Below are 15,852 nucleotides of genomic sequence, written 5' to 3'. Positions count from 1 at the left end.
TAATCTGGGCACCTATTCACAAACTATCTTACGACTAAGATCAAAATTTACAAACACTGTAATTTCCTTATTTTTCATCTCTTGTAGACTTTCTTAATATGTAAAGTACATTCATGGTTTATAAAACTTTAATACACACTTATGACATTGTGATCGTATTTGATTATCAGACAGAGTTATTTTTTTCATCTTAGTCGTAGATCTTTTGTGAATAAGGGCCCAGCCCCCTATCCAACACATACTTTAAGGGTAGTGTATATATGTTCATTCTTCTATATTCTTTTTGTTTGTATATATATATGTCTGTTCAAAATGTAATATTCATGCATATGTAATTGTATATTAACTTATATTGCAATATTTCCACATGGAGGAAATAAAAAATGAATGAATGAACCAGTGTCACACAATAGTAACCTATTATATATAATGATTCAAATAATGGCATAATTTGTGACATCCAGTTAGACTTATGAAACTGATTTATGTCCCATGCAATCATGTTTAGTCATTCTGTCGTTTTCATTGAGCGTAGACGCTTCCAAAATCGTATAACATTTAAATAGTGTCTGTGGGAAGGAAGCTTCCACCCGAATTCACCATGTAACAAATCTATGGACACCTAGATAATAATGAAGTACACCATTCAAACCATCTCAATGCTGTGGTAGTTATTGAGACCCCATACTGTTGTACAATAGTCCAAAACTGGAGCTACACAATTTGATAAAGTTTTTTTTTAAGAGTTGAGATTCCTATATGTATGTCTTTGTAAGAACGGATTTTCGAGATCACCCCCCCCCCCCCCCCCCCCCCCCAATGCACGTCAACAAACTTTCGATAAAGTATCAACATTGTATTGGAAATGAAGTTTTTCATGATATATTGCACCAAGGCATCTCTATCCCTGACTGTACTGAAGAGTCTTCTCGTTGAGTCTAATTTGAACATCACTACGGTTTACTTGTTACGAAAATATACCTCTACTGACTTTTCCATATTAATAGATAAATGTCATTTCGTACATCATTGGGATTCAGTATCGAAAATGTATCACCAGCGTACAATAGAATGTATATATGCATGTCTCCTATATGCATGCCCTTTATCAATAGCTTAAACTTCTTTTGCAGGTCCACAGGGGCTACATTTATGGTAGCACAGAGTTCGGGCCCAAACGGGCTTAGCCCTTGTGGCCAGGTCATTAGTGAAAAGAGCAAAATTAGGATTGGTGATAAGGTGTCTCCCTGTACTTAAAAACCAATGTTACAAATGGCAGTGTTTCAATAGACTTTATTTGTGTTGTAGAAATCTCAGTCAATTTCGTTATGCAAGGATGATAGCTTTCAAAGATCACGTTTAACGGTGTCAAAAGTTTGTTCTTGTTTTTGTTTGTAAATAAGTGAGTGTACAAATGTTTCTCTTCTATTCTGCGTGATACAATTGAGAGTAAATATATAGTCTACATAAGAGTGTTCGCGGCGATATCTGTCTTGTTCATCAACTAACAGGTTGTTATCTTCTAGGAAACCTACTGGCCTCTTGTAACAACAAAAATCTGAACTATACAATTTATATTTAGTTGATGAAAAGTGAAATGTGAAGACAACGAACAGTGATCAATCTCATAACTCCTATAAGCAATACAAAATAAAGAGTTGGGCAAACACGGATCCCTGGATATACCAGAGGTGGTATCGGGTTTCTAGGAGGAGTAAGCATCCCCTGTCGACCGTTCACACCCGCTGTAAGCCCTATATCTTGATCAGGTAAACGAAATTATCCGTAGTCAAAATCAGTGTGCCAAGAACGGCCTAACAATCGGTATGAAACACACCAGAGAGCATTTGACCCAATGATGGGCTGTATTGGCAAACGAGATCATTATAACGACCATAGAATTTGCGAAATGCTGACTCTAAACGAGACTGTTGGAACCCCTGCACCATCAACTTGTTTGTCAGTAGCCTGCTTCGATTTAAAAACTGACCATAAGCAAAACAATCTCTTGCGTATCGAATTAGTTGCGAGATATAAACACCATATGTGCAGTTGAGAATGGACTGTTGCTACGTAAATATGGGAAGTTGACGATGGAGAAGCTGAAATCATCCCGTTTGTCATACAGTTGAGTTGTTAGTTTGCCTTTAGTGCTTCCTCGATAATTCAATGGTTGGTTGTATATTTCTTAAGAATCGAGAATCTGCTCGAGAATTTTTCACTCATATGGAGACGTCACCATTGCCGGTGAAGGACTGCAAAATTTAGGCCTTTGCTCGGCGCTTACGGCCCTTGAGCAGGTAGGTATCTTTATCGTGTCACACCCGCTGTGACACGGGGTCTCGTTTTTTTTGTGGTCTCATCCGAAGGAACGCCCCATTTAGTCGCCTCTTACGACAAGCAAGGGGTACTGAGGACCTATTCTAATCTGGATTCAATAGTATTGTTGGATCTCTATCAGAATCTTCAAGATAGGACATATTATGGCTTGATGCCAGTCAGAAGGAATAATGTTAGACTCAAAACTTAACATGAATAAACGATGAATATAACTTTTATAACACAAGCGTATTTCAGCACTTCATACGGAATTTCACCAACACCAGTAGATTTTCTATTTCTAACTTTCATAACTAACTCTTTAACTTCACGAAGTTCCGGGTCTGTTGAGGTAAGGGTTGTGTTCTTTTAGGGGGTCCAGTATCTTGTGTTCCACGATTCTTTAGTGTGTTGAAGAAAGGTTTCGTCGAAATTGTCGTCTACTGTGAGATAATTGTATAGGTTAGAAAAGTCCAAACATTTTGCACATAAATAGATTCACTAGATATTTCTCTGAATTGTGTAACACTGTATTTTTTTTATTCTCTTAGGACCAAGAAATTTCAATTCTTCCCAAAGCTGTTTCGGATTTTTTTTGAAGAGAAGTGTTCAAGATTAATGGCCAGATCCAAGTTGTATTAAGTTTACGTAGAAAGTAGCACATTCACTTGTCGGGTTTTTGCTGAACTTTCTGATATTCTACAAACGATTTCAAAGGACATAGGGGACGTTTCTCAATAATATATTGTTTTTGTCTTGAACATACTTGTCTACACTGAATAGAATAGAATATGATTTATTTCCAAATTAGGGCATACAGCATACATGATTGTTAACATTTCAATGTGCAATGACGATAAAAAGAAAAACAAAACAAGAGTAAAATCTGCACTATTAGTATGAGCAATGTTCATACATGAGACGTTTGAACATGATAATACTTATTTGCATTATATGTACACTGAATGTTTTCAGATGCTAGTAATGCCCGCTGTGTAGTGTTGGGATGTAAATATTTATATCAGAAATCCTGTTGATTAAAAGCGATCACCACACGCAAAGCTAGTGTGAGTCTACCCATTCTTGGATTTATCTACAGTTACTTACAACTGGAATTGGTCCAAGAAATTTAAATCATGCTAGGTGAATTATATCACCATCTGATCAAAGTATCTAAAGCGCTCCGTCTATGCAGGTGTTTTATCTAGAAATGTCTAGACATCGTAGGGAGACAGAGCCTATAGCTTCTAATGAGTGAGAAAAGTTTTATTCTAAATATCTGAATTTCCATTGTTCATATAGCTTATCTCTACAAATTGCAATGCTAGGCATTATTTCCTCATGAACGCGCTGTGCAGTTGTAAACATACAAATCTACTTGATAAATATAGTACGCCTATTTCAACGACTGGGAATTGCGAGAGAAATGAAAGTAGGATGTAAATATAAGAAATAAATATTTAAAGCTCTTAATATCATGCATGGGGCTATTCTGATTGTACCCGATTCTATCATTGTAAAATGTATTTTTAGATCACATGAAACTGTATATTTGATCCATATGTATATACATGTATATGTAGAATAACCAATAGGTTGATATTAAAGTAGTTTAATTATACGTCAATCAAAGGTCAATGATAGGTCAACATACGTCAATCATAGGTCAATCATATGTTACCCATAGGCACGTCATTGATTAATCAAAGGATATTCATAAATCAATTGTAGGTCATGACCATGATGTAATTGTAACTCAACGGTAGGTCAAGTATACACCACAGGTTAGTGATAAGAAAATTAAAGGTCAAACATAAGTCAATTATAGATTAATCATGAGTCAATTATATATTAATCATTGGTCAATTATAAGTCAATCAAGCGTTTCATATATCAAGTTTCATCATAGTAGAATTTTATAAATCCTGTCCTCGACATCTACTTTGGAAAGTATTGACAGATGCGGAATTTATAAGAATGTACGAAAGCCCAGAAGGCTCATTAGACATTCGAATTCCGGGCTTTTGTATAAATGTCATGAATACTTCCTTAATACACTTCAGCTTGAGAAAAGGGCGATAACTCGTAGTGCAAATTTTATTCTCGCATGCATAAATTTCAGTCGTCAAAACATAGACAAATACACTGTAGCATGGAACGCAAATTAAAAGTATTATTGTATGGTGTGAGCATCTTGTATTTCGGCTTAAAATCAGCTGGCAAATTGGCGTCAAACGTAGAAGAAAATCTGACTTGCTCATAAGATATCTTTGGACTAGATGTCTGTCGAGTGGGGAAATGGATAATGTTGGAAGATATGATCGTCCAAACCACCTGCAAAAAGAAGATGGTTGTTTCAGAAGCCAGTAGGAGAGACGTGTTGCGTGGTGTCTACAGAAAAGAAGATGACTGTTTCAGAAGTCCTTAGGAGAGACGTGTTGTGTGGTGTCTACAGAAAAGAAGATGACTGTTTCAGAAGTCATTGGGGGAGACGTGTTGCGTGGTGTCTTCAGAAAAGAAGATGGCTGTTTCAGAAGTCATTGGGAGAGACGTGTTTCGTGGTGTCTACAGAAAAGAAGGTTGATTAACAGTCAACAATCTCTGGTATATTGGTATGGTTTGAATCATTCATCGTGAAAACCAATGTGTTAGAGAATAACCACCGTGTTAGGGGAAACCACCATGTGAGGGAAAAACCACCATTTAACGGGAAAAGCACCTTGTTAGAGGAAACCACTGTGTTACGGGAAAACTACCGTGTTAGGGAAAACCACTTTGTTAGGGACAATCCACTGTTTTACGGGAAAACCGCCATGTTAGGGGAACCCACCGTGTTACGGGAAAAGACCTGTGTTAAGGAAAAACTATCGTTTTATGGGAAAACCACTTTGTTAGGGGAAACCACTGTTTTACGGGAAAACCACCTTGTTAGGGGAAACCACCGTGTTACAGGAAAACCACTGTGTTAGGGAAAACCTATCGTTTTACGGGAAAACCACCTTGTTAGGGGAAATCACCGTGTTACAGGAAAACCACTGTGTTAGGGAAAAACTATCGTTTTACGGGAAAACCACCTTGTTAGGGGAAACCACCGTGTTACAGGAAAACCACTGTGTTAGGGAAAAACTATCGTTTTACGGGAAAACTACAAAGTTAGGGGAACCCACCGTGTTACGGGAAAACACCTTGTTAGAGCAAACCACATTGGTACGGTATAATCACCGTTTTACGGGAAATCACCTTGTTAGAGAAAATCACCGTGTTACGGGAAAACCACCATTTTACGGGAAATCACCTTGTTAGAGAAAACCACCATGGTATGGTAGAACCACCGCTTTACGGGAAATCACTTTGTTAGAGAAAATCACCGTGTTACGGGAAAACCACCGTTTTACGGGAAACCACCTTGTTAGAGAAAACCACCATGGTACGGTAGAACCACCGCTTTACGGGAAATCACCTTGTTAGAGAAAATCACCGTGTTACGGGAAAACCACCGTTTTACGGGAAACCACCTTGTTAGAGAAAACTACCATGGTACGGTAGAACCACCGCTTTACGGGAAATCACCTTGTTAGAGAAAATCACCGTGTTACGGGAAAACCACTGTTTTACGGGAAACCACCTTGTTATGCTTGTATAACATCTGCTTCATTGTATTCCCTCTTCTCCCCGATCATTAACGACGGGTTATTGGTTAAGGTATGGAGTGGTATTAGTTTTTACGGAGTTGGGACCCTGTGCGTGATTAAAGGTAATATAAATGGAGATAAGTGCATGCACACATGTACATGTATATTAGAGAATATTCTCTGGACTTTTCATCATAATGAGCAAGTATAATGAGAAATATCAAGATATTTTATCAACACAACACGACCTAATTTTGATTTCAAAATTTCGTAAAATAATATACATTTATTGCATGATAGTGAGGGAGATATGAAGATTTATTCACCCAAGAAAAATCATATTCCCCGAGGGCAACGCCCGAGGGGAATATGATTTTTCTTGGGTGAATAAATCTTCATATCTCCCGAACATTCATGCAATAAATTGTTCATTATACCGAAACAAAGCAAGACCACAAAATTGCATTTGAGATTGGAGTCCGCTCATCTATACATTGTACATGTATGTACCTGAGATTGCCCTAACGGTAACACCGCGCCTCAACGAATCAGAAGGTACAAACAGCGAAATACAGTGATATGATAACCAGTTTTTGTTTTACCATTCTCCTTCAATGCTGATTTACTTGTTTGTTTTTGTATTAACCAAAACCAGGCGATTTAACTGTGTATCAGAGACCCGCATATTTTGTGCCTTACGAATTATGGAAGTAGAATGACTCGGACTTATTGTGACGTGACAATACATTTCGTCGTCTTTAACGTTAAAATTATGGAAAATGCACGAGGCTGCCCAAGGGGTAAATATGATGTTTGAGAGGGAGATATGAAGTTTTGTTATCCCTGGCATGTGACCGTCTAAACCAATCAGATTACACGTTGCATAGAATTCTCATACTGAGGTATAATAATCAGATTTTGTTCTAACTTGTTCAACTTGGATGAAAATCAAATGTAGTGAAAGTTCATTAATCCTCCTGTACTTGAAATGGTTAGGAACTTTCATTCTTTAAATTCTGAATATTTCATAGTTTTATGACTATCTAGATTTTTTTAATGTAATTTACAGGTCGCGATCAGCGATGGAGAAACTGGCGTTGGTCTAGCCTACTAAGTTGAAAATGCAATTGTTGAACACAGATTTCGACAGAAATTCAAAGGATCTGAGAGAATTGATGGAGGATATGATCGGTCAAGTTAATACTAAGCTCTTAGTCAGGTTTTTGGAAAGAAACAACGGCATGTACATCGTTAGGACTCGCTGTTGTAGCCATGTAGGAGACGATTCGAGACAGTAGGACATATTTAGACAAAGTGCAGGTAGGTTGCTTCTTTTATTTACCTTCCGTGTGTGTAAGAGAAAATAAAAACGAACTGACAGAGTTTTTGTTTACTTGAGAGATTTCTGTTGTAGGATTTTAATGAAGACTCGCACCGGTACCCTGACATGAACATAATTTTTCGAGCCTCGAAACCAGCCTCGCTTATGATCATGCCGAGTCATAGCCGTAATGGCAGTTGCCAGGAAACAGCAAGTTAACTTATCATCATAAAGTAAATAGGCTTATAATTCTGCCTACATTTGTTCGCTTCCTATATCACAGAAATTTATTTTATAAATTTGTCATGCAGAAGATGCAATTTAGGCATAGTTGCAGACGGTATTTAAAAGTGTTTAAAATGAAACAAAAGAACGGTATTTTTAATGTTTCTCCTTAATAAATTGATGAAATTCGTGTTTGTTTACAAAATAAACTCTGTATAAATATCCTGCTGCGTTTGTTTCTGTTATGATGTCATTGCAGTGACGGATCTAGGGTTTACGAAAGGGTGTGTGTGAAAGTCAAGTATTAACCAAAATACTCAGCCATTTTGGGTGCCAGTCTGGAATTTTACTCACACTATTTCTATTATTTAAATTTGTGGCGAAAGGGGGGTCTAAATCCCCACTGCATTACATAAGGAAGAAGCCAGGTGAAAGTACAGGAACAGACTTTTGAAGCGGTGATTGTATTCATACGCAAGAAAGAACTAACCACCACATGACCAACTTCATGTTACACGAAATTGAATCTCAATTTCTTTAGTACTGTCATATAAGAAAGTGCATTGGCAAATGTAAATATATTACCATGAATATGCGTTTGGTGTTTATACAAAATCTGGAAGAGACGAATTTCAAAATAATTATAATATTTCTAAATTTTGAACTTGGTCTTTAATTTTTCTGTAAAACAGGTCACTGGCCCCAGGTGTTATTACCAGAAATGTGAAACTTTTAACAAACGCTTAGAAAAATTCAGTGATGTTCTAAAGATAAGGATTGCACTAAAATGTGTCGGATTATCAAGAACTGTGAAAATATCGCAAGTTCATTCTCTTTGGTGTGGTGTACTTAAGATATTAATCTGATTGAGGCAAAGGAGTTAAAGAGGTGTTCAGGGTTGTTAACTGATCTATCCAAACATTTGTTGCATTAAGTTCTTATGATTTGCTCTATATTTTCTCAGTTCAAACAAACACGTTGAAAACTTTGGTCTAGAATGGTTCCTATTCTTACATTCAGACATGATTTTTGTATTACATAAGTAAGTAAGTAATTTTTATTTAAAGTCGGAACTATATACAGGTAAACAATAAACATGAGCTGAGAGCTAAGAGTTTACATGTAATCGATTTATATTTTCAAGGGTATCCTTAGATAAATGTTCACTAATATTGAAAAAAAAAAATCAAAATAGTAAAAAAAAATTCAATTATTCAAGCAGTTTGAATAAACGTTTTGAGTAAAAAAAAAATTAAGGCTCCGTCGGTCGGTCGGTAATGCACAATTCTCTATCAACAAAAATTGAATCCCCTGAGACTTACTGATTTGAAATTGAAATTTACGTATCGTGTGAAAGTTGAAATCGTTATAATTCACCCTTTGTATGTACCAGATTACAATGCAATAGTTTCGCTTTTTTAAATCACCAGACAAAACACTGAATCAGAAACAGGAGGCGACCCTGTAATTGTTCTGGTCTTGGACGATTGGTATATTGCTGCATTTCGTCACCTTGTATTCATAAAGCATAGACAGAACTTTTGTGTTCAGGAGAGCTACATTTGTTTGTACCAGCAGTACATTGAAAGCAAAATAACTCGTTATCGTCAGTTTAAATCAACAATAGTTGTTTCTTATGTTTTTGAATGCGTCAGAAAGTAAACGAGTTTAACCTTGAATGGACAGGAGTAGAATTTCTTCTTCTTTTTTCTCTCTCTTTTCACAAAAAGATATATCGATACCTCTAACCATTAGTTTCCCCTTCTCTAAATTAGGATCTTTTGTAAAATTCTTATCGCTGCATGACATACAGTCACAAGGCCCATATTCAGTGATTATTTATTGTGTGTGGAAATGCTATTCAATCAATCACCACCCCAACTCCAACCCCTGGTATGCAGGCAAGCAGTGTCAGAGCTAACTGTAAGGGAAGTCAAATAACTTGCACCCCAAAATAGTGTACAATAGCAGATCTTTCCTTTTACTCGTCAGCAAAACTGATACTTATTTACTAATTAATATATCTCGGTACTTATTTACTATTTTTCTCGAAAGCAAAATAACTTGTTATCGTCATGAGCTTCAATTAATTGATTGATTGATGTTTTCCGCCACACTCAACAATTTTTCAGTTATCTGGTGGCACCCAGTTTTTATTGGTGGAAGAAAGAACCCCAGATACCTGTGAAGAAACCACCGACCTTCCGAAAGTAAACTGGGAAACTTTTTCACTTACTGGCGCGAGCGGGATTCGAACCAGCGCCTACAAAGGTGAGAGCCAGTGTGATTTTGAGCGGGATGCTCTAACCACTCGACCACGGAGCCCCCTGAACTTCCGTTGAATAACTTCCTTGTAAAAATGACTTATCAAAGAACAATGAAACACGTATATTATTTAATCATCTTATTCTATTATCTAAATACACAATCTAACTCTGAAAAACTCAATTTCTGTAATTACAAGATTACTCAGAATTTCAATTGATAAATGTGAGAGATCACAACTACAGGTAATAACTTTAAGAATTTTCTTACAGATATGGGGTTGTATAGAAGAAGAATTTAAAAAAAATAGTCAGCTTTTGGCAGTTTTTGTCTAACCTCTAAGGCCACAGGGGTGCAAGAGTCCTGAAATCTACAATATATACAATCCCCGTTGTCACTCTGATGCGTTATACAAAATTTGAATAGCAGTTATCAAGAATAAGTTAAAAATGTTCAGTTGTTAAGGCGCGACGGACGTTGGATGCAATTGTTATAGGTCACCTGAGTGAGTCAGGTGACCTAAAACAGAATGAAAAGTTTATTTTGTATCCATTCGAAATTCTTACATCTACTCGTATACTAGGTGCATTGCTATTGTAATTAATTCATCGCTGTGACGTCACTTCTTTGTTCATTCAGTTTAAAAATATGTCTTTGACCGTCCGATATTAGTGAGCAGTCTGATATTAATTGCAATAGCAGACTGTATCAGTACTGATATCATTCAAAACCAGACTATCTCAGGTACATTAACAAATGAAAATTTAAAGATGATGTTTTAAGTACGATATGCACCATACATTTCTGTATAAAAGCAAAATATCAGCCAAGCAGCACTGTATTCGGCATCAGCCAAGCAGCACTGTATTCGGCATATCTCCAATACTTACTGTATTCTGTTTTTCATTGCGTCGTTGGATGTATGGACACCATCGTCGCTAGCCACACTTACTGAGTGTAGGAGTACCTACACCTACATTAAACAGCTATAGGCGTGGTTTGTTTAATGACGTAGTGTAAACGGAGACAATAGGCGTGGTTTGTTTAATGACGTAGTGTAAACGGAAACAATAGGCGTTGTTTGTTTAATGACGTAGTGTGAACGAAGACAATAAGTGTGGTTTGTTTAATGACGTAGTGTGAAAGAAGACAGTAGGTGTGGTTTGTTTAATGACGTAGTGTAAACGGAGACAATAGGCGTTGTTTGTTTAATGACGTAGTGTGAGCGAAGACAATAGGGGTGGTTTGCGACGATGTATTGACGCGGGACTTGAAAACATGCCTCTACGCAGATATCTAATATCAGAAAGAGTAACCCATGGACAGTGTATTGAAAATTTTAAAAGCCTCCTGTTTTGTTAACGATGAATTTCAATTTCAGTTTGACACTGCATTTAATGACCGATTATATTTTGGTGTTGTTCATAACCCTGTAAAAGAATTTATTGACCCTGACGATTTTAAATCTGTAATACGTATTTATAAGTATTTGCACAGGGAATTCCAATTTATGTTCCTGAAAATACTAATTCTTATCGGTGAATTTCATGCTATTTAATGCTGTAAAGTTTCTTTCTCACCATTTGCTTGCATGCTGCATGGGGAGGCTAGTAAATACAGTGCATATTGAGGGTAAAATTGAAAACCTTTACTTCAATCAAGTTGCATTCAACGTTGAGAATGTTTTTCTCGGGGTGAAAATTTTCAATGTTACCCTCAACTATTTGTTTGATTATGCTAAATGTCATACATTCATGGCGAACGAAGAGCTCGTTCAAATGATTACACATGTGAGTCATATGATTTACACTTCGTCAGCTGAAAAATGATGAAGATTACCCAAAGTGCACGTGCTCTGGAAAAATGTCGCCATCACTGTCGAACTATAGTGTTTCCTTCACCTAAAATTCGTTTTAGGACACTCCATAAATTATGCAAGTTTCTCCTACTTTGGAAAAAAAACCCGACGTATTGCAGTATCACTTGAGCTCTGACCACTACCTATTATACATGTATACGCTTCGAAATATTTCACGTTATGATACATCAAGTTTTTGTCAAATCATTTCCAAATACATGTGAACTTATCGAATCATTATTAAAATGAGTTAAATTAACAAGTAAATTGTCATGGCGTGCTAAGAAAATTAGGTGAGGAAAACACGATAGGTCTGCAGTGACGGCGACATTTTTCCAGAGCACTGTGGGCAATCCTCATCATTTTTTTTTCCAGCTTATGAAGATCAAATCACGAGCCTCCCATGTGTAACCATTAAGGCGAGCTCTTCGCGTTCGCGAGTTATACATGTATCACCCATCGACAAGTTAAGTTTCCCATTGCAAGATACATGTACTATCTCCCCAAAAGATGTGGATTTTACCACCGCAGGAAAACAAATCATTATCATTTCAAACGTTTCTCAGCAGATGAGATTCGAGTATGTCACCATGGAAGTATAAAAATGATTAATATCAGTTTACTAAACTTGTGAACAAAATACAATAATTGTACGATATCTGTCATGCACAACATTGTTTACACCAAACGCCGAATAAAAATTTGAATACAAACTCAACGAAAATGACAATACAGCCACTTGTTGTATTGATGATATTAATCCTAACTTTAACTTTACTTGGCTAACAATGCCGAACATTTAACCAAAGTTCAAATATTAACTTTACCCTTATAAGAACTCTAAGTAACCGACTATAAGTGAAGTACAAATAAAAAACGAATATAAAAGACACTCACAAATTATTACAAAGAATGAAACTCCAAAAGCAACAGGAGGTAGTCACGAATCCATGTCCTTAATTGAATAGACAAACTCTAGTTAAAAACCTCTTTCACAAAGGAAACAGTTATCGTTGACCTGAGAAATCATAAACTGTTGGGTTTCTTTAATTTCTGAATAGTATGCAATGTAAACATTTGTAATAAAGAAATGCTTACTGATCCAGACAAATTACATGTATATTGACTGCTGTTATGATAAACTTTTCGCCTTGGGTTCAATTCATTTGCATTACTCCCAGATTCCCCTCTATCGACAATGTTCAACACGAATTCCTTCATGCAATTGTTCATTCAACAAAAACAAAATTCAGCCTCCTCTTTGATTACAAAAATGTAAGCATTTTTATTGAAGAGACAACTCCCTTGCTGTCGTATTTTGAACAATTCATCAACTTTAACTCAATGATGCTGCTTGTAAAAGTCATATTTTGAGGTATCATACATGTATCAATTGCTTACTAATGTGAGTACTAACTCATCACAATTACAAAAACATCATGATTTTTATAATTAATTAAAAAATTGAGAATTAATTAATGAAACATGATAAATATAAAACCGTGATAGACATAAAACATGATAATTAACATAAAAATTATCTGTTTAACATAAAACATACTGATAATCATAAAATGTAATGACTAGCGTAAACATGATTCAAAGTATTAATATTATTATAAGGAAGGATATTAAAAGACTCCCTTACATATCATTAAGCGAACAAATCATTAGAAAACCATGCTTCACTTTTTTTTCCCCAATTAACTCTGCGGAAAACCTCTGGTGTGTCCAGGGGTCCGTGTTTGCCCAACTATCTATTTTGTATTGCTTGTAGGAGTTATGAGATTGATCACTGTTCGTTATCTTCACCTTGCATGTAATGAAATATAAATCTGAGATACTAATTAAAATCCTCAGTGTTATCCATCATTACCAACAAATTAAAAATCAGGAATTCTCTAGAAGGAATACCTAGTGGTTCCGGATCCAACTATGTGCCTTTTCCGCTCAAAAATGGGGGATGAATGACCCAAAATGACAAACAAGACCATTTCTGTTTTTACAAATTCAATCTATGAGGGTTAGGGTTACATGTACAGTCACCTCTTTAAATCCGCCACCGATTGGAGATTTGCACAAAGGTTATTTTCTTGTCATCAGATAGAAAACTGGATGCTGTCCAGTATACATCTCAGATTTGTCTGAAATTATCATACTTGATAGGGTTATGATATCAAATATTGCGTTTGATTCTGATTACGAATATACTTTTATGTATCAATTGCATATACTGATTTGTGGTGGCACAGATTTATATAGCAAAAATATAAATTAGTTCTTGTAAAACGAATATCTGCCTCTAGTAGATCGCAGTTTCCAAGGTAAAACTTGTGTTATTTGATTTAATACGTAAGAAAACGTTTCGGAAATTATTAACATTGTAAGCAAAAATGAATTGAATGAGCCTTATAATTTTTCGTTTATCGCCTTTTCTCATGTGTTTAAATTTTCAATCAAATCGTTTAGATATAATTTCTCACGTGTCCAATTGTTTTAACGTATACTGATTATTATCATGAGGACAATGTTATTCATAGCAAGACATAACGTAAAGAAGAAAAGACAGCATTTATCATAACACTTTCCTACATCACTCCAGGAAATGACGTCATCATCGGAGTCATTCACAGCGTCCTCTGGTGGTGATTTTTCGGTTACGTTTATGGTGGTTACTTTCGGGGATTTCTTGCAGCAGGATTTCCGTCTAGTGCAGAAAAGTCGTTTCACGATTGTTGGTACCGGTTCTGAATCATCTTTATGATAGACAGCGGAACCAAAAATAGCTGATGTTGTAATTAAAGCTCCTGTAAGGACGTCACCTAAAAGTTTATATGCTAAAAGAGAGACGCTTGGTTCAGAAGCTTCCGGGAGATTTTCCTGGATAATAGTAAGGAAAACCGCTACTGCCAACAGCACGGTGACAGAGAAACCGATTCGTTCTCCAGATTCTTCAGGGAGGATGTAGACCATGACCTGCAGAAAACTCATCAGACAAATCGGCAAAATAAGGCCGGCGATGTAGTAACTGGAACGTCTTTTCATTTGGAGCTGTATATGGAGTTCTTGAAAACCATAGGAGTTAACCATAGTGGAAAGGCTGGTGCTTGTAATGTCCCAAAGATTATTCTGCTCATATTGCATGAGGTCAACCTCAGAGGACCCGGGGGAGAGATTCAGATCCGGTGGGTAGTACCCTGGAATATAGTACCGGATGACGCAGGTTTGAGAATCAAACGGATAATACGTCACGTCGGCGTCACAGGTACTCTCAACGAGAACAGGAGGAAGCCACGAGACAAAACCACTGTCATAAACTCTGACACTCATTGAGTTAGAGCCCAATGGCCTCATGTTGTCAAAACAGTTCAGATTGATGATGTTCGGAACCCAAAGAGTCTCCTGTAGAACCGATGTATCTTGCAGATCACCGCCATACAATGTTTTATCCCATATCAAGCGATTATCTTCCCATGAGAACTTAAAAGCTCCAATAACGGCAAGTTTGCTATCTTCTTCACTAAATTCCTTTAAGCTAATTAACAAAAAGTCCACTGTGATTGACAACGCTTTCGTTCGGTCTGCCCCTGGGCGTATCGCCTTCTGATAGCCCGTAAATAAATCCGTGTGAAGCTGGGTTTCCTGAGCTATGCTGTAACACAAAGCTACAGGCACACAGCACAGAAGAAAAACTACCAGACTATTCATCCTCGAACTCAGACTAAATGGGATTTTGAAATCTTCCACAGAGGGTAGGTGCCTTGTGTTCGCTTTCTGTGTGATTTAAAAATGAATGTATACTTTAGGTACTTATCCTCTTAAAGGAAGAGAAAGGGATTACTTTTAAACCGCTCTTGTGTTTGTCTGTTCTTTATTTTGCATGTCAAAAAGATTAAACAATTGTCATAATTTTTGTCACGTAGAAAGAATCAATTTTTTTTTTTTGGTTTCATTGTACATAGGTGATTTAAGATTTTCCTAAGAATGTTAGAAATTGCAAAACTTGATTTTCTGTACCATGTTCATTACCAATTGTCCCAGCAAAGAAGCTTCTCATCATGACGTATTGAGCTAATTAGCGTTCTTCTACTTTCCTTTGATAACATCAATGTAGTTGACCAATTCTGAGTGTAACACAATGATTATTATTCTTTGTCTTTAAAATCTTTGTTTCTTGGGTTCAATATTTGTCCTAAACATTGGCAAATACTTCAGAAATTATATTCAAAGGG

At 36.4% G+C, this 15,852-nt stretch overlaps 1 protein-coding gene across 1 annotated transcript; it reads right to left on the bottom strand.

The window, feature by feature from the left end:
- Positions 1-12,880: 12,880 nt before the first annotated feature.
- LOC125681726 (acetylcholine receptor subunit alpha-type acr-16-like) lies at positions 12,881-15,449 on the bottom strand. The gene is made up of 2 exons (XM_056155283.1): positions 13,433-15,449; positions 12,881-13,342 (listed from the first exon to the last, which is right to left on the bottom strand). Exon 1 carries the CDS (start codon positions 15,326-15,328, stop codon positions 14,117-14,119), a length of 1,212 nt encoding a protein of 403 aa, XP_056011258.1. The 5' UTR covers positions 15,329-15,449; the 3' UTR covers positions 12,881-13,342; positions 13,433-14,116.
- Between the last annotated feature and the right edge of the window lie 403 nt (positions 15,450-15,852).

Source organism: Ostrea edulis, chromosome 2, assembly GCF_947568905.1.
Source record: "Ostrea edulis chromosome 2, xbOstEdul1.1, whole genome shotgun sequence".
Taxonomy (NCBI): Eukaryota; Metazoa; Mollusca; class Bivalvia; order Ostreida; family Ostreidae; genus Ostrea; species Ostrea edulis.
This window is presented reverse-complemented; position numbering and strand designations above follow the sequence as displayed.

Bases quoted from the DNA above. Each gene is read 5' to 3' on its own strand.
- LOC125681726 (XM_056155283.1), bottom strand. From the start codon at position 15,328: ATGAATAGTCTGGTAGTTTTTCTTCTGTGCTGTGTGCCTGTAGCTTTG.